The following is an 18,906-nucleotide window of genomic DNA, read 5'->3' as shown; positions in this document are numbered from 1 at the left end:
TCAGTATATATATATTTTTATATTATAGTAGTTTTTAAATCGTATCCTGTGTTAATTTCCAACGAATCACAAGTGGCGAAAGAAACCGAAATCAATAATCTAATTACGTTTTAAAACTGTTACAGGGTACAAGTGTTTACCTGCATTTCCACAGGTTTCGGTGTTGACGTGTCTAAATGATGCACCCCATAGTTTGAGACATATGGAAATATCGAAGGGCTTGTTCTTAACATTTTTTCTAGTTGAATAAATTTGTAATTAAGCCATGAACATCGATACTTGACACAGCCCAAGAGGTTATAAGGTTGTTGTCAACTCCAGAAAGGTGTAAATAGTCCCAAATAGTTTCAACACAAATTATGTCAGTCCTTTTTTCGGCTGGATGCATGGTGAGGTGAGCTTTGATGGGGTTTATCGTTGCGTTCAAGATTATTGCACTTACATAGAGAAGTACATGCTCTGTGGTGTCTGTGCGCTTGTACTATACGCTGGTTCTATCGTGCAACAAACTCCACAGTTTACCATGGATACCTCACTCAGGCGCAGTATTCCGTATCCAAGCCGACCATTCCTTGTTTTATCCCCATAATGCTTAGCGCCTGACATGAAAATAACATGTACCATCTTTTAACGTCTTTTGGTATGACGCGGCCTGGATCGATCGACCCAACTTCGACTTTGCGGTCAGACGCCCTATCCAACTGAGGCGGTAGTGGTTGCAAGGTCCAAACTGCAAGAAGGTTGTGTGTGATATGAACCAAACCAAGGTAGTTGCCACAGGGCTGCCATGTCCCAAGGAAATTGCCTTGTGATAACATGCTACCCAAGCACCAACAAGACCAAAGGAGTGTTTCATCTCGGTGCACATTCCTGGGCTACGTATATTGTTAAAACAATACCATTGGTAACTGTCTGCATCATTGGTATCTGAAAGACTGGCATGTCCTGAGAGAGAAATACAACACACTCGAGCTACCATATCTCTGAGATAAACCAGGGCCTCGTTCCACACAAGACAACGCAACTCCTCAACTGTAACGACAGTCGTAGTGCTAGGACCCCTTTGTAGCACAGGGCCAAGGGTCTCAGCAACCCTGGCAATATCCAATCCTCAGTTCCAGAGAGGACATTCAAATCAAACTGCCAGAGGATGGATGTATTTGTATCTCGCTGCAAATAACTGCAGTATTGCTAATGTGAAATAAATTTAAATTAAGTAACTTTTTTAATCTGTATCAAAACATTCAACATTCATTACTTCTTCCTTGATCATTGACATTTTTCAATCTTGTCATATGTAACATTATACAGTACAGTATGTAGTACAGCTTTCATATTTAGACTAAAATGCTTGCTTAATTATTGGATATTAATCTTAGTACAAAGTACATAAAAATACATGGCTTCATCCAAAGTTTATTTCCTAAGTAATCTTTTCAATGTTTGGAAATGCAAGATTAGCATAATTAAATTAAACAAATTATGAACTACAAAGGATAGTTTTTTTCAACAAAATGTAAAAGTTCAAAATCCACAGGGACCCATTCCAACCCAGAATCCCAATTGGGAAAGATCACATTCTAAACAGAAATAATTATGAGCTACAAAATCAGGATGATGCTTAAACAATCACCTTGAGTGAATGAGTGAGTGTTACATCGCTTTTAACAGTGTTCCAGTTACTAGTATATCACTGTGTGTCAGCTTATGTCGGGGAAAATCCAAAAGTGATGTCTGACGTCTCAGACGTTCAACACTTTGTTGAATCGCATGAGCACAACCCTGAAACATAGTCAGGGCTAACTGGGATTCAAAACCCATAATTACAGGTTTTTGTAGTGCCCAAAGGACAACAATCACCTTGACCAACATTCGGTGGGCTCTTCATATTTTCAGGAATATTATTCCCAAAGCTGTACAGCAATAAACTCAGGAAAGGGACAGAGAGAATCTCACACAGGTATCTTTTGATATCAAATATATCAACATGAGTCGATGAGAGTTTAAATCTCAGAGGCTTGTGGAAAAGATATAAACTTTCATCAAGGAGTGTTGACAAAAATAAATGTCAAAAGAAACGAGTGCAAGATTCTATATATCTTACAAACACTCTTTCAGTTTGCAAACAGCAACAACAAGTGTTCTGATTGTAGTGGGTGAGTATGGTTTTATGCCACTTTTAGCAATATTCCAGCAATGTCACAATGTAATAGTTTTAAAACGTCATTAGATTATTGACTTCGGTTTCCTTGGCAATTTGTAATTCGTTGGAAATTAACACGGTATGATTAAAAATAATACTTAAATATATATACACACATATATATATATATATATATACTGATGAGCAAAAGAAACATACATAACATCACATTTTCTGTAAAGTGAGTGAGTATGGTTTTACGCCACTTTTAGCAATATTCCAGCAATATCACGGCTTGGGACACCAGAAATGGGCTTCACACGTTATACCCATTTGGTGAATAGAACCCAGGTCTTCGGCATGACGACCAAATACTTTAACCACTAAGCTACCTGACTGCCCGTTTTGATAGTAGGGAGTACAGCTAATTGTATCCATTAGGTGAGTGTGAGTGAGTTAATATTTAAAGTCACAGCAGCAATATTGACTAGTATCCATTAGGAACAGATAAGCAATGTCATTTGATTGTGATGTCATAGTAACCGCCCAATCTCCTGTTGAAGCCTGTTTTGGAGTGAGTGATTGCGTGAGTGTGTGAGTTGGGATTAAACACTGCTTTTAACAGTATTCCAGTTACATGTATATCGTGGCGCGTCAGCTTAATGTGGGAGGAAAGCCTGAAGTGATGCATGTCTCAGACATTCACGGGTATGGTGCTGACAAACCTAGAAACATAATCGGGGCGGACCAGGATTCGAACCCACAATCATAGGTTCCTGGGAAGCCCGTTTTGGATGATAATGTAATTGCTTCATTCATTCAAGTGTAAGTGCAAGTACATTTTATATTTAACATGCAAACATGATTTATTCTAAACACTTGGGTAACGGAGACTGCAGTTGGGATATAATTATTGAACTGTCTTGATTGATATATCAGTGAGAAGTGAGTTTGGGCTTTATGCCGCTTTTAGCAATATTCCAGCAATATCAAGGCGGGGGACACCAGAAATGGGCTTCACACATTGGACCCATGTCGGGAATCGAACCCTAGTCTTCGGCATGACGAGCGAACGCTTTAACCACTAAGCTACCCGATCACCCTGTAATCAGTGAGGAAATCCCCCTCATGAAAAGTACACAAAGTACCCTATCTGTTACGGGGATTGCCTCACAGATTGTCTGCTCACACTCATTAGGACAAGCATAGTTGCCTCTTACCACAAGCAAGGGTTACTTAAGACCTATTCTAAACCGGATCTTTACAGGTAGAACTTTCTAATTGGCCAATCAGCCTCAAGTCAGCCAAGGTGGTGAAGAAATGAAGCCAAATCATTTCAGAAAGCTGACATCCGAATGGCTGAAGAAACTTCATTTCGATTGGGAGGTCAAGGGTTACTTCAGGGTTCATGCTTGTCATAAGAGGCGGCTAACGGGATCAGATGGTCAGGCTCTCTGAATTGGTTGATGCAGATTATTTACAGACCGCAGCCATATAGCTGGAACATTGCTGAGTGCGTTAAACAACAAACCAACCAACCAACCACTTTCAGGGTTCACTTGACGCGACCTTCTATTGGGTGTTCATAGATCATCATGCAAAGACATATCGCATCTGAGTCAAAGGTATCTTGTAAATGAGATCGAAATGTTGCATGAAACATATCTATAGGTTATCAATACAAAATGAAATATATATATCATGTATATACAAATGTGACATGTAAAACCGTTTGAAAAAAAATTGCAAAATACATTTATTGGCCAGTATGTACAAGAAGGTTCAAGCCAGGGTATAATTTCAATCTCTTGGATAATAGAATATGTCTTCTCACTTTGCATGCTTGGCAAGTGTTTTCATGTGTAATATAGCCCTCCCCAGCACATAAACCAAATGTGATGACCCTAAGTGAACTTAATGTAGCAACAAATTTTACACATGATACTTAATGAAAGTAGGTCACAGTGACCTACTATTGTTGTCATCACTTGCCAAACATTATTAATCAAATCACAATCGCTGTATAAGTAACTTATCTGCAGAAACAGCATTTGGGTGAAAATGGCAAATATTCTTTACTAATGGCCTTCACTGTAACCTTGACCTTATATATAGGTGACTCACAATCTTCCCAAACTTGATCCCACCCTGAGGATAACGTAGCAACTTTTATCATGACCTGCAGTGGACCCTTCTCAAGGTAGGCAGAAAACAAACTCCCTTTCAAGCTGTGACCTTAACCCTTGACGTAACTAATCCATGTCTCTAATAATTGCCAAGGGCTTTCAAGGAGTCATACTTCATATATCCCTGATGGATGTCCAAGCACTGCATGATTTTGAAAATAAAGTGTAGCAGCAGCAGCAGCATATGGGGCTATTTAATTATGATTTATTCAAGAGTAGCCATCACGACATGATGGAGACAGGGTAATGGAAACAATGGTACACAAAATCAACCTCAGCCTTATGACTTTTGCATCGTAACTAAAAGTTTGTACATTGCCTTCCTTATTTCTTTCTTGAATGTAAAGTCAGTTCTACAGACGAACAATATACACCACAATATGTCTAAATCTGCAAATATGGGATAATACTCTTGAACATGAATGGTACAAAGCAAGTGCAATAGAATGGACCAAGCACTGTGCCTGCTCTATATTCCAAATCAGAATATCCCTTCACAATGTTCACACAAAGAGACAACATGAAGTTATTGTCCAGTCTTTCTGCTGCATTTCAAGAAGCATGATGGCCATTTCTGATCTCTGGGCTTAAATGATGACATTGTCAGCATTATTCACACTCATACAAACAAATAAATTGTCAGCGATGGCATTTTTTTTCACATCAGTTTCATTCCCTTAAACAAGACCTATTTCTGTAGGAGTGTTAGATCCTGTGATTCTAAAGTTCTTCTTTGAGACTAGGCTCTATGACATGTCTGTCATTTCTGTTCTCACAAAGCAATCCCAGAAGTTCTCATGCATCTTCTTCCTCTTGAGGCTTCTTCGGTTTGTATGCTTGATAACCTTTCCAATGGCTTCGCTGTAGACTGGTGTGTATTCCAAATGAGTCCTTTTCTAGATCATCTAATTTTGGAAGTTCTTCCTTGGGCATGATAGCATATTTCCCACATTTGCCTTTCCATTTCAATGTTCTCAGTGTCATCTCTGGTGAAAGCTTCTGAAAGAGACACACATAGGTACTTTTATCTGGAGTCGCCCTGATGCAGCTGTAAACACGATGCTTTGCAGCACTAATCTTGATCTGCCTTTGATCTCCCACAGGAAACCCAGGACCAAAGATGACTTCCTCCAAACTTTCTGTGGCTGCAAACTCCACGATCATCTTCTCCACCACCTGTTTCACCCACTTGTTGACTGGTAGTGTTGAGGATGGTGCATCACTGTCCCCTACAAGACAGTCTCCCTCGTCCATGGCGTCTTGGTGCTTTACTTCAGTGACTGAAAGGCTGGACGATGGGGCATCCTTGTCGGCATCCTTGTCTGCTTCCTTGTCTGCATTGTTGTCTGCATCCTTGTCTGCATCCTGCTGATCCACTTCCATGGCTTCTTCCTGGACTTTTTGTTTTCGAAGTGGGGGGAAGTCGTTGATGTAGATGAAATCATCTGTCTCTGAGTCCTCACTCTCAGCCTTCATCTGATCTGCCTTTTCTTTGATCGACTCGTAGGTATGCCAGGACTTGGAATCATCTCCATCTGCGAGCAGCTGCAACCAGAGATAACATTAGTTCGCTTTCCAAAAGCAGAAGAGATATTCCAGATAAAAGCAGATATCAATACTCAGGTACATTCTGCTAGTAGGCCATGCCATATTGAGAGGAATAAAAAGAAATCGTCAACACTTCTGGTTTTAGGAAGGTAAACATTTTAACCTCTGGTTCAAACAGATTATTGTTACTGAGACTGAGCAAGTGAGTGGGTTGGGTATAACAGTATTCAAGTCCTATCACTGCGTGTTAGCTTAACTCCAGGCAGGACTTCATGAGTCCTAAGACACTGCATGCCGGCCAGTCCCCAGCCACATCAAAATAACATAGAACTTTACAAACCTACCAGTCATATAACTCACGTATCAAATCTATCACTTTTCGCAATGTCTGATGGACATTTCATTTCAATTTGTTATATTTTATTGAGAGATTTAGAATTATTATCTTCCGTAATTGCAAACTCATTGAAACAATTTCAATGCTTCTACAATAGGTCTGTATCAACATATCAAAAAGCAATATAAAGACATTTCAAGTAATTAGTTAAAAAAATAAAATACAGTGGGGACACAAAATCAACAAATATATTTCTCCATTTTTGCCTTGATTTTCAACTCAGAAAAATATTACTAGGTGATCCGAATGAACGAAGTTTCCCCTTTCCCGAATAAATGTTTCCTATTTTAGGCCATTATTGGAAGGTAGGTAAGTTCTTTAATCGACAGTGAAGCCCAACAAACATACACTGGCGGCATAACATGCAGGATGGAGATAAATTCCATCATGCAACACAGGACGAATGAGGAAAAAGATGTAGGATATGGAACAGGAAACACATTGATTTCCTTAATTAAGAAATAAACAACGAGTGGGAGTTGTTTATCGTACAGTAAAATACTGCACTGAGAATACTTGCGCCTCATGGTTTATTCTCCCCACAGTGTTTTATTTAATTCTTACACGATATCAGCATTAGTACAGCCTCTGTAAGGATGTCAGTAAAAAGTACACGCTTTAAACATATTAACCCGTTTTTAAATAATGATGACTCCCTGAACAGAATCTGTCCATGGCAATGTTTGACAAGTCCAATTAATGAACAGGGGGGGGGGAAGAGGGGGGTAAATTTGGTCTTTCCCTCACATTCTTAAAAGCTTCACATCGATTATCTGTACCTTTTCTCTCAAATCTGATTGTCATATCTCTCCCACTTTTGGGTGTGATTGTTCGGCCATTGCGTTCATCTGTGCTGTCTAGCCACATCTATGGGGAACAACTCACGAGACACTTCCCTCTCAAAAATAACGTCTTCCAATTTTGACATTATCAACTTGCGAGCACATGTTTGAATCTCCAGAAATGACATCATGATAGAACAATGTTTTATCGTGAAATAAACCACACACACACTGTTTTTTGCAATTTATCACGTAGCTACCTTATATTATTTCATAATGAGGGTGAAAAGCAACGTGTAAATCTGTTAACTCTGTTTACCTTGATGGTAGGTTGTTGCTCGTAGAATTTGAAGAGGATTTTAGCCGCTGCTTTTGCAGAAGCTTCAACGTTGTTCTTGCCATTGGCCTCAGCCAGCTTCTCACCTTGTAGGAACAGTTCACACCTAAACAACATTTCAGCAGATAGAGAGCGACAGAGGTAAAAAGAAGAGTCCACAATATAAAAGCTAAATATTGGTAAATCAAAATATCTGATCTGATGACCTGATGTTCGTTGTTTTACACCACACTCAGCAAATAGTTAAGCAATGTGACAGCAGTCTGAAAATCGAATCTCGACAAACCAGTGATTGACATAAGCATCGATCTACGACAAGCATCGCCTCTTACAACAAGCGTGGTTCGCTGAAGACCAGTGCTAACCCTGTTTTCACGGGCTTGTTAATCTGATGGGTCTATCTAAATAGGTCTTTGTCCAAATGGTGTTTCATCATGTTCATCTTCATAATAATTGTCTTGCGTGTGTATAATGAAAACAATTATAAGCTTGGTCCAGAGTCCATGTTTTTGGATAAACATACATGTATAAAGAAATAAGACACACAATGTGCTGTAGCTCAACTGACTGATTTAATGACACTTCAATCTTATTTTGGTGAGCTAAAGAAAGACTGGCGCAAAAGCATTCTGGGAAGAAGGAAAAACAAGTGTTTTTACAACAAAGTTAAAGAACTGTGTTGAGTGCAAATAGTGATGCCATGAACTTAGATCTTCTTATGATCATGACATTCACACAAAGTTAAGCCTTGTGCCCAGCAATCGCATTTAAATCAGATCTAAGTTCTCGCTGCCGCTAAACAAAGATCTGAGGACATTCCATTACAGGTCCCCATGTTTACGTTTTCGAGATTGCATGATTAGAAATCACATTCTGACTGTCATTTTCGTGATCTGGTAAGCGACGCATTGATTGGTCCGTTTTGAGAAACAATAATTTTTTCCAGAATAAAATGGCAAAAAATGTCTTTTTTTAAATATTTTTCAGAATAATACTTTCAAATACTTGTCTTAATAAAAAATCAAAAACAAATCACAGGCTCCTCCTACCCCCTTCTACAACCTAGAAACATAATCGGGGTAAACCGGGATTTGAACCCGCAATCACAGGTTTCAAACGTGAACAATTATCTTCACAGCAAATTGCCATGCCTAAGATGACTGGTCCAACCATAAAAACTTTTGAGCAGCTAAGTTGTATGGTTCGGGAGATACGGTCCGGACAAGAGCACTACCCAAAAATTTCATCATATTTCCATGGAAACGACAAAAATATAATATTCTAAAAATCTCTAAATAGCAAAAGGCACTTCTACTGAGCCTGTATGTTAAGTGTACCAAGTTTTGCGAAGCTAGGTTGTACGGTTTAGAAAATATGCTCTGGACAAAAGCAGTACCCTCAAATTTCCTAAGTTCAAAATATTTCCATGGAAACGACAAAAATATAAAATTCTAAAAATCTCTAAATAGCAAAAGGCACTTCTACTGAGCCTGATTGGTAAGTGTACCAAGCTTTGTGAAGCTAGGTTGTACGGTTTAGGAAATATGCTCTGGACAAACAATGATTACAGACGGACAGACAGACATTATATGTCGGGGGGATAAAAAAGAGAGTGAAGGAACACCTGATTCTTTCACAGATTAACCATGGTAATATGAAAGAATCGGGCGTTCTTTAGCTTCTTTAGAGTAGTATAAATTTATATATCCTAAACACGATAATCCGTGAGGTTCAGTTTCGGGATTAGTGGAATCTAGATTAACAGGGTTCTGCTGTATTACAATGGTTATACAATTGCTAGGATCGATGCTCATGATTTCAATCACTGGATTGTCTGGTCCAGACTATTTACTGTCTGATCCAGGTTATTTACAGACCCCCGTCATAAAGCCGGAATATTGTTGAGTGCAGCATTAAACAACAAACAAATACTTACTTGAGAACATTTCCTTCGGTTGAGCCCTTCCCATGCAGAGTCACAAAGTTTCTGGTTGCAGAGTTAAGAAGTATTTCGTAGGCCTTGTTCACCCGATCTGACGAAAACTTTTCTTGTTCCATGATAATCATTCGTTCCCAATCCCTTGGAAATTCTGTGTAGTCAGGATTTTGCTTGAAGAGTATTCTTTTCTTGAAGGTTTGGATCTTATGATAATTTGACCAGAAGAATGTCTTCATCTTCTTCCCTTCCCAAACCTCACAAACTTCCGTGACATTGTGCACATCTTGAGTTGTTATGCGCTTGAAGTCGTTGAAGATGACGTCTGGAGAACTGTTGGAAAGCACCCTTATTGCTTCCTCGTAGGTCTGCTTTACTGCATCGGTATATTTGTAGCCTTCCCCTGTGCAGATATAGATGCAGTCGACGTAAAGATCACATTCGGTAAATAACTCGCCACCTTTTGCTCCTCTCTTTGAAAGACAAGTCAGGAGGAGATTGGTATTTTTTGAAGCAATCTGGAGTATGTTGTTTGCAGCCTGATTGGAGTTGGCCATCCTCTTCACCTGACCAATCAGTTTGCCCAGCTTCTGCTGCGTCTCCTCGTCTGGAAGACCCACATGTCTGGATGACAGAACATCATGGGCAGATAGGTTAGAGTAGTTGTCGTCTGCAGGGACTCCCTCCAGAACAACAGACATAGGACTGTTCTTGAGAAAATCGATTCCTTTTGCATATGTCCTGTACTTCACTCGTTTGGATACCTTCCCAACAGCAGTAGCAATCAGATGCCCGTCAAGTGTAAGATGTCCTTTACCAAGAGAGGTACTCTTGACAAGCTCCATTGAGTCTTCCCTGTATTCCCGATGGAAGACATTGCTTGCAGCTACATTAGCATTGTTCAACTCAATTATTGGTGTATCAGCTCTCTTCTTGAAACCATTAAGATATTTGATCAACTTTTCCAATTTTTCACACAGCTCAAGATTTGGTGCTCCAGGAACCACTTCTTTCGTAGCCTTTTTCTTCTCTTCAACAGCAAGCAATTTCTTCATCATGTTATCGCTACCTTCGTCCTTCATTTCCATAATTTCTTCCACAGGTTTAGTCATCAGGATTTTAATAGCTTCCTCGTAGCATGCATGTTTCACCTCCTTCTTACCTGTACCCAGACACCTGGCAAGGAAGATACCATTAACCATCAAACATCCAGTAAATGTGAGTTTTTTTCCAACTTTCCCCAGCACTTCCTGCTTGTAATCAGACCTTATTTTACACTTAGCCAGAGAAATGTCGAGGGTGTGAATGTCATTTACGTGGTCACCGGAAGCCTTGAAGCTCTTGATATTGGCAACCAGTCTTCTCAGCTTCAAACCCATTGTTTCCTGCACACCTGTAATGCAAGCATCAGTGTTCATTCAAAGGTAAGGTGGACACAAGGTGAAAGGGTTTTAACAGTGTGTTGTGTTATGTTGTGTTGTGGTGTGTTTGTTTGTTGTGAAACTCCGCACTCAGTAATCATGGCAATATTCCAGCTATATGATGGCGGGCTGTAAAATAATCGAGTCTGGACTAGACAATCAAGGGATTGACATCATCATGATCATGGGGATCGATGACATGCATCAACCAAGTCAGCGAGCCTGACCTCCTGATCCTGTATGTTGCCTCTTACGACACGCATAGTCGCCTTTTACGGCAAGCATAGGTTGCTGAAGGGCTATTCCACCCCGAATCTTCATGAATGAGTGAGTGAGTGTTTGTTGTTTAACGCAGCACTCAGCAGTATTCCAGCTATATGACGGCGGTCTGTAAATAATTGAGTCTGGACCAGACAATCCAGTGACTGACACGAGCATCGATCTATGCAATTGGGATTGATGACATGCATCAACCAAGTCAGCGAGTGAGTGAGTTTGGGTTTAATGCTGCTTGGAACAGAACTCCAGTGTGTCAAATTGATGAGGGATGAAAGCAGGAAGTGAGGCATGTGTTAGACACTTACCACTTTAAACCTAGAAACATAATCATGGAGAACCGGGATCCAAACACACGACCATGGGTTTCAACTCAAGCGTGCCCAACACTCTTTCTGCTGTTCAGTCAAGTAAGCTCAGCTGATGGGAGTCCACATATATTAATTAACACTAAAATCTACTGAAAATGATGTGAAGAGCTTTGTTCGCGCCTTGTAGCTTTTGGAAAAATGAAAATTATGGAGAGAGATTACAAAAGTTAACTTTACCTTAAAAATACTCGAACATACAGTAGGCTCTTGTGTTTGTTTGTTGTTTAACGCCACACTTGGCAATATTCAGCTGACGAGATTTGTTTAGGATTCCCATCTCCCAAGGCAAGGATTCCAGTTTTCACCCTTGTCGAACTAGGCTGAAATTTCATTTCTACCTCGTAGCTCCACCAGTGGCTATTACAAGTTATGCCCCTTCCGTCCCTCCTTTTGACCAATCAAATTCCACTTCTCAAATCACTTGCTTCAAACAAAATGGTGGGGCACCCAGTCAAAATGATCTGATTGATAATCAAAATGTATACTGTAATAAAATGGGTCTTACCTCGCGTAGTGCATCAAATCACTTGAGCACCATCATTAAAAACATGAAACAAAATTGAGAAATATCGGTCTACGCCCAGGTGACGGTACACATGCTTTGCAAATCATGCAGTCAATGAAAATCTGCATGTTGAAATCCATGGTAATGAACCTCATTTCTAATTTTGTTACGCGAATTTGATTGGACTATGCATGGACTCATTAGTCAAGCAAAAATATAACTCCCGAATTCCAGCATAGTTTGGCAAAGGTGGAAACTGGTCAGTGAACTCCCTTGCCTCGGGAAAATGAGTGAGAGAGTGAGTATGGTTTTACGCCGCTTTTAGCAATATTCCAGCAATATCACGGCGGGGGACACCAGAAATAGGCTTCACACATTGTACCCATGTCGGGAATCGAACCTGGGTCTTCGGTATGACGAGCGAACGCTTTAACCACTAGGCTACCTGACCGCCCCCTCGGGAAAATGAAGATTCAAATCTATTTAACTACCATTGGCAGGCAAATCGTGATATTGTTCAAAACTGATTATTCTTAACATTCTTATTTGCGTAAATGCTGGTGAACTGGGAATTTTAAAATTCCAACAGGGACTTTTCATTGTCATTTGCTTCAGATATGGTGCTGAATATCGACCACTGAGCAGGTCTAGATAAATACCTGACTCTGTGTCATAATTGAAACTAACATGGCAATAAAATGATACATACTCTAGCATAATGGGAATCAGGTGGTAGCTTAGTTTGCAGTGTTCAAAATAAAAGGGGGCCCTGGTGTCCTGGAGGTCCTCTGCGGTATTTGACTCAAGGGAACCCCAAAACCCTAAACTTTCAACATTAGGGTCATGACCAACACCCACTGACTTTCATGCTTAATTTTGAACTCTGGTATGAACAGCACCGACTTATCGTACTTGGAAGGGTGTTGGGTCATAATAACCAGTTGTACCACTTGTAAGAAGTAACTTACCCTGTTTTGGAAAATCAAACTTCAAGTCCAGTAATGAAACTGGTTTTTCTCTTGTGTGAATACTGGACTTCTGTTGGTCTCTAAATGTTTCAGTCCGTTGATAGCTTCTGGGTCTTTCTTGGTCTCCAAAGTCTTCCCTCCTCCCTCTCTTAAAGCTTCTATCCTCTCTGTCTTTGATGCTATGCATGCTGCCATCTCTTTTCAAACCCCTTGATTCGTGAGGGTGTGCAGTTTCTACTTTTCCATAAAAATCTCTAGTCCTTGGATTTCCCCTCGGAGAAACATTTTGCCTGGGCTCATCAGAAAGCTGGTCCACAATGTTCATAACTTTCATGACCTTGTTCATGTCGACAGGATTGGCTCTGCTTTGCTGCCTTTCGGCAGCCATCCTCATTTTCAACTCTTGCATTACCCCTGTATCCAGCACAGAGTTGTCCCTTCCCCGAGCTCTTTCTTGTCCAGCAGATGGACCTCTAGGTGTTTCACTCAATCTGTAGCTTTCTCTTTCCCAACGGGCACCTGCAGAATGACTTCGAGGACTTTCATGGGACCATTGGTTTCTGGTTTCATTTCTGGGCTGTGAGGATGAGCCTCTGTGTCTGTCACTGAACATGTGACTTTCGGGTTCCTTCCTTAAATTTGTAGGATTTGCAAAATTTGTCCAGTTTCTGCCACCTTCATCAAATCTCATACTTTCGGTTTCCATTGGATATGATGTGTTACTACTTCCGAGGAATCTTCTATCCGACTCCAAACCTCTCGATTCCATGCCAAATCTGTTGCTGCCGGTGTCAATGCCTGCATGGGGCAATCTGTCTGTCTCCATCCTTTGGCCAGTGGTCCAACCTCTGCCTCTTCCACTGCTCTCAGTTTCCATGCCTAGATTTCTGCTTTGGGCACCGAAGTAATCTTTACCTGGACCTTTGTCCAATGACTCATTTCTGAAGGAAGACCTCAAACCACCCCAAGTGTCTGAAGTAGGGGCAGTTTGAGACTCCTGGAAACTAAACTTAGAATATCCACTGAATCTGCCTGTCTTGTCAGAAACTGTCCTGCTGCCACGTGAGAGCTGTGATGGATTCTCATCAGCATCATCCCACAGATTGCCTCCTGTCTGTTGGCTCGTCTTGTCTAACTGCCCTCTCCCGCTGCTGCCATACTGAAACTTCGGCCTAGAATACATGCCTGTTCTGGAGAACTGTGATGGTGTGTCATCACCATCATCCCAAATATTGGCGCTCTTCTTGACCGGCTCCCCGCTCCCAAACCTAGAAAACATGTCTGATCTTGGAGCTCGCCAGAACCTGAAAGAACAGAAGATCACTTATTATAAGTGGCTGACCATTGATATTTAGGGGTGGGGTGGTGATTTGGGTTTTGCAATATAAAAGAGACATAAGTGAACAAGACTCACTGATACCCCCGACCTCGACTCCCAACAAATTTCTCGGTTCAAAGAATGAAAAACACATTTTTTCAGAAAGTCCACATATCAAAATCAAACTTTGCACTACACCTCTTCTATTAGTATGAAACTGTTACCTACATGAGTAAAGAATCCAGGCAGTAGTTTTCATGTAACAGCTCCTACAAATGTTTACGTAAAAATAATTTAAGTGAAAAAAAGCTGTAATATTTCGGAAAAATCAAAAAATTAAAATCCAACTTTGCACTGCATCTCTTCTATTGGTATAGAGACCCGTGAAGATCCGGGGTGGAATAGCTCTTCAGCAACCTATGCTTGTCGTAAAAGGCGACTATGCTTGTCATAAGAGGCAACGAAAGGGATCAGGAGGTCAGACTCACTGACTTGGTTGATGCATGTCATCGATTCCAAATGTGTGGATTGATGCTCATGATATCAATCACTGGATTGTCTGGTCCAGACTTGATTATCTACAGACCACCGTCATATAGCTGAAATATTGCTGAGTGCGGCGTAAAACAACCAACCAACCAACAAACTATTGGTATAGAAAATGTTCAAGTTGGAAAAGAATCAATGCAGTAGTTTCAAATTATAGGTAGCACAAAAACATGTCCTCAGAAGGACGGAGAGAAATCCTAACTACATGTGTCTACCCCAACTCTTTTAGCTCAGGAGAATAATAAGCCTTTGACGGGGGAAACATAATTCAGCCTCCGGCACACCAGTATATATGTAGTCAAAAGTTTAAAATGTCAACAAAGAAAAACACTTGAATGAAGTTGCTGTCAGCAATGCTATTCCAATATTTTCTGTAAAAATACAAACGTTTTAACAAATATGAACAACTAACTAGGTCTAAATCTCCATGTTTCTTAATCTGCAAGAACAATTGTACTATTGTAAAACAAGGTAGCAATACACAACCGTTATATATACTTAACACAAAGTTTCAACTCTGAGCATCATAAATGTTCTCAATAGAATAATTTGTTTTAAATGCAAAACATTTTTTCTGACTGTAGTGTAGTTAACAAAAATGATGAGAGTAATGCCGACAAATAGCTTTCTTAATAAGGCTTTCTATGACCACATTCAAACCTCTTTGCCTTCCTTGAGAAATAAGATATAAAATAGATCACAAAGCCATATTCCATGCAAACAAAGCCATTTGAAATGGATACGCGAACCTCTTATAGTGGAAGCATCAGCAACAGAAACACAGAGCTCTTTTCTGTGAAAAGGCGCTTCAAATGGTGACTTAGCACTACTTCAGAAAAGTGTGAGAAAATGGCGGCCATGGGAAAAGCTGGAGAGCAGGCAAGATTTCTAAGCAGTCAAAAATATAGAATATTGAACATACCTAAGAAACTTTGACAACGATTGTATTATATATTTTTCTTCACGGTAATGTCACGTTTGATCAATGTCATAAACATTCATCATGTTCATTGCTATATTCCTGTACACTGTGTAAAACTAGTGGTGATTGCGAGATGCATTTAATTCCAATAAAATTTCACCATAGGTCCCTGAGCATGTTTATTCTGAGATAATTGCTTATTATGACATGAAAGAAATCGAAACATGTTTTCTTTATTCCATACCTTAAAACTAGATACAGTTTTGGGGATTGCTCGGAGGCAGTTGCCTTGCCAAACTACAATGACATGCTTGTCATCAGTGGAAACACAAACCCTGACTGGCCATTATGCTCAGATTGACAACAAATACTACATATCGATAATTGGACTTTCTTGACGCTAAATAAATAACATTAAAATGTAAATAATTGCAAAGAGACAGAAAATTTGAAAATAAAAATATTAACATGTGTTGAAACTGTTGTCCACCATTTTCTTCTCATTGCTGGAATTATCCCTGCAATTGTATTGCTGATCTGCAGGTGGTTGTGTATTTCGCTGCGGATGTTATTATGTCCCATATTTCAATGTGTTCACATTATGCGGTCATAACAAATGCATCAGTATTAACATGATTACCGTATTCGACGTAATAACATACGGGATCAGGAGGTCAGGCTCACTGACTTGGTTGATGCATGTCATCGATCCCAATTGTGTCGATCGATGCTCATGATGTCAATCACTGAATTGTCTGGATTGGACTCGATTATTTACAGATATAGCTGTAATATTGCCGAGTACGGCGTTAACAACAAACAAAATCTCTTGCCTCGGAAGATGAGAAAAACATAACTTCCGCCATTGTGGTAAGGATTTGCATGTGCGAGAGCTCCTTCCTTTATCAGCTGTTTGTGTTAGCCTGATAAACTTCTTTTCTTTGATATTCAATTCGAGGGCATAGTCTTGTAAAACCATAAAAATGCATTCGGTGTCATTATCTCTGTATTTTGGTTATTTATCCCCCCATTCTTCCAATAGCAACGCTGTCGCGCGCCGCTTTATTAGCAGCACGAGCAAACAAATATGGCCGACAGTTATCTTTCTTCTGTCTTAGAAAGCACCATTTATTGAGTTGGTCTCGATATAAATCTAATGTACAACAGTTGTTTTACAATAGCACTTCGAAGCTGAAGACGAGCCAACTTGTCATTAATGCATTACCTCGCAAAAGGATGAAAATATCGAGCCGGTGCACATCCAACTTCTTTCGGCGTGTTTTATTATCTCCCTTTGAAAGCCGCGAAAAGCGATATCGGTACAGCGTCAAAACGGCACTAACCGCAATCTGGCGGTAAGGAACAGGACACGGGTGGCGTGGGGGAAGGCTCCTATGTGCCGTGTGCCGGGAGCCACACAGAGGTGCCAGTAAGCGTGAACCCAGGGGAGAGTTAAGTTACATAGACTGGCGGCAGGTGCACTGCAGGACTCACTGCTGAAAGAATTGACATATAGGTCAGGGAGTCTATAGATGGTATATGGACTCCAAAGTTATAAAGTTATACTCCAGAAGTGACTGCAGTCTTTTACCCCAAAAGAAAGAATATATTGCAATAAGCGGCAATTATATTATTTGGCAATAATTCGTAAAGATCACCCATTTTTTATTGATTTTTAAATAATATAATTTAGATCAAGATACATTTAAGAGTTGACCTTCACTTTGTGTGAGTTCATTGGAGTATGAACGTTCATAGAGTGAGGGCCAAACTGTATGAACGTCGGAGCTTGCGACAAATAATCATGTTTAAAAAGATGAATAAATATCTTCACATAGCCAACATCTTGTGTGAACCATACATATCGAAATCCTAATTTTAACAAAATATTCTTAATGTGAGTAGCCCATGTGGTGCGACCAAAATGGTCCAGTGATTTGAGCTTTAAATAGCATTGGCGAGGCAGTCTGCATCAATACTTGATGGCCCTTGTGGTATACACAAGTTGGAGAGGGGCTCTGCCGCACTCTTCTAAAACCACACCATTGTTTGTTGTTTTACCTGTATTTAGAAACCGTTTACACATTTTGTTCTATACATCTTCAATAATTTTACACTATGTGATGCCCCATACTTCTGCACCGTAATAGACAATAGGCACAATTATAGCATCCAATATCTTATATAAATCTTGACAGGGTATATTACCAGCTTTCTTTTGATATCTATATAATGTCATAATGGCCTTGTTGCGCAGCAAGAGTATTTCGTGCCTTAGTCCAAACAAGTGTGAGCTTGAACACAATACCCAAATATCTATAAAACGATATATATACACTATTAAATTTCTATTTTTCATAATGTCTAAGGGTTCCGCCATTTCCGAATACCATAACTTTAGTTTTTCCTTAAGTTTACCTTCATGCCTGTGGTATTGCAAAAATGTTCCAACGCATTGATCTTCTTTTGTAAATTTAAAGGTGTATCAGCAATAGATGACCCGTCATCAGCAAACATAAGAGCATATATTGCTGGACAGTAATAAATGTAAGGTGTATTCTAATTAATGAAATTATTCTTTGTCAGCATTTACATCAAAATAGGAGCGGTGGGATAGCCTGGTGGTTACAGCGTTTGCTCGTCACGCCGAAGGCCCAGGTTCGATTCCCCACATGTGTGAAGCCCATTTCTGGTGTCCCCCGTCGTGATATGGCTAAAAGTGGCGTAAAACCATACTCACTCATGTTCTGAGTAAATAAAAGACAGACCCGGGAAGATCCGGGGTAGAATAGGTCTTCAGCAACCCATGCTTGCCGTAAAAGGCGACTCTGCTTGTCGTAAGAGACGACTAACGGGATCGGGTGGTCAGGCTCGCTGCCGGTTTGAAGCATATCATCGATCCCAATTGCGTGGATCGATCCTTATGATATTAATCACTGGATTGTCTGGTCCAGACTTGATTATTTACAGACCGTCGTCATATAGCTGGAACATTGCTGAGTGCGGCGTTAAACAACAAACCAACCAATTAAAAGACACACCAAAAACAATGAATCCAGTTAAATAAAATGACTACTTTATTATGCACACCCTTGCCCCTTTTGTGCGACATCAGCGTTGATGGAAACATTTGGTTCTCTGGTATAAATGAAACTTTTAGCTCAACTGACTGTAAGTCAAGTGAGTTTATCTAATTCTTGATCTAGATACGACTTTTGACCTTCACATATATACGCAATTTTAAAAA

At 40.0% G+C, this 18,906-nt stretch overlaps 1 protein-coding gene across 1 annotated transcript; it reads right to left on the bottom strand.

The window, feature by feature from the left end:
* Nucleotides 1-1,439: 1,439 nt before the first annotated feature.
* On the bottom strand, nucleotides 1,440-16,963 carry LOC139463831 (uncharacterized). Its single transcript, XM_071245201.1, has 5 exons — nucleotides 16,885-16,963; nucleotides 12,871-14,174; nucleotides 9,330-10,722; nucleotides 7,376-7,499; nucleotides 1,440-5,874 (listed from the first exon to the last, which is right to left on the bottom strand). The coding sequence occupies exons 2-5, from the start codon at nucleotides 14,147-14,149 to the stop codon at nucleotides 5,125-5,127; spliced, it is 3,546 nt and encodes a 1,181-aa protein (XP_071101302.1). The 5' UTR covers nucleotides 14,150-14,174; nucleotides 16,885-16,963; the 3' UTR covers nucleotides 1,440-5,124.
* Nucleotides 16,964-18,906: the final 1,943 nt, after the last annotated feature.

The sequence above is a fragment of the Haliotis cracherodii genome, unplaced genomic scaffold (genome assembly GCF_022045235.1).
Source record: "Haliotis cracherodii isolate W230 unplaced genomic scaffold, xgHalCrac1.p SCAF_16, whole genome shotgun sequence".
NCBI classification, from domain to species: Eukaryota; Metazoa; Mollusca; class Gastropoda; order Lepetellida; family Haliotidae; genus Haliotis; species Haliotis cracherodii.
Note: the sequence above shows the minus strand (reverse complement) of the source record. Positions and strands in the feature narration are given on the sequence as shown.

What these genes read in the sequence shown, in the direction of transcription:
- LOC139463831 (XM_071245201.1), bottom strand. Translation starts at nt 14,149, where the DNA reads ATGTTTTCTAGGTTTGGGAGCGGGGAGCCGGTCAAGAAGAGCGCCAAT. An exon ending in GTTTGATTTTCCAAAACAGG is followed by an intron (nt 10,723 to 12,870) that starts GTAAGTTACTTC and finishes CTTGCATTACAG; the next exon opens with GTGTGCAGGAAACAATGGGT. An exon ending in AGCAACAACCTACCATCAAG is followed by an intron (nt 5,875 to 7,375) that starts GTAAACAGAGTT and finishes CTCTGGTTGCAG; the next exon opens with CTGCTCGCAGATGGAGATGA.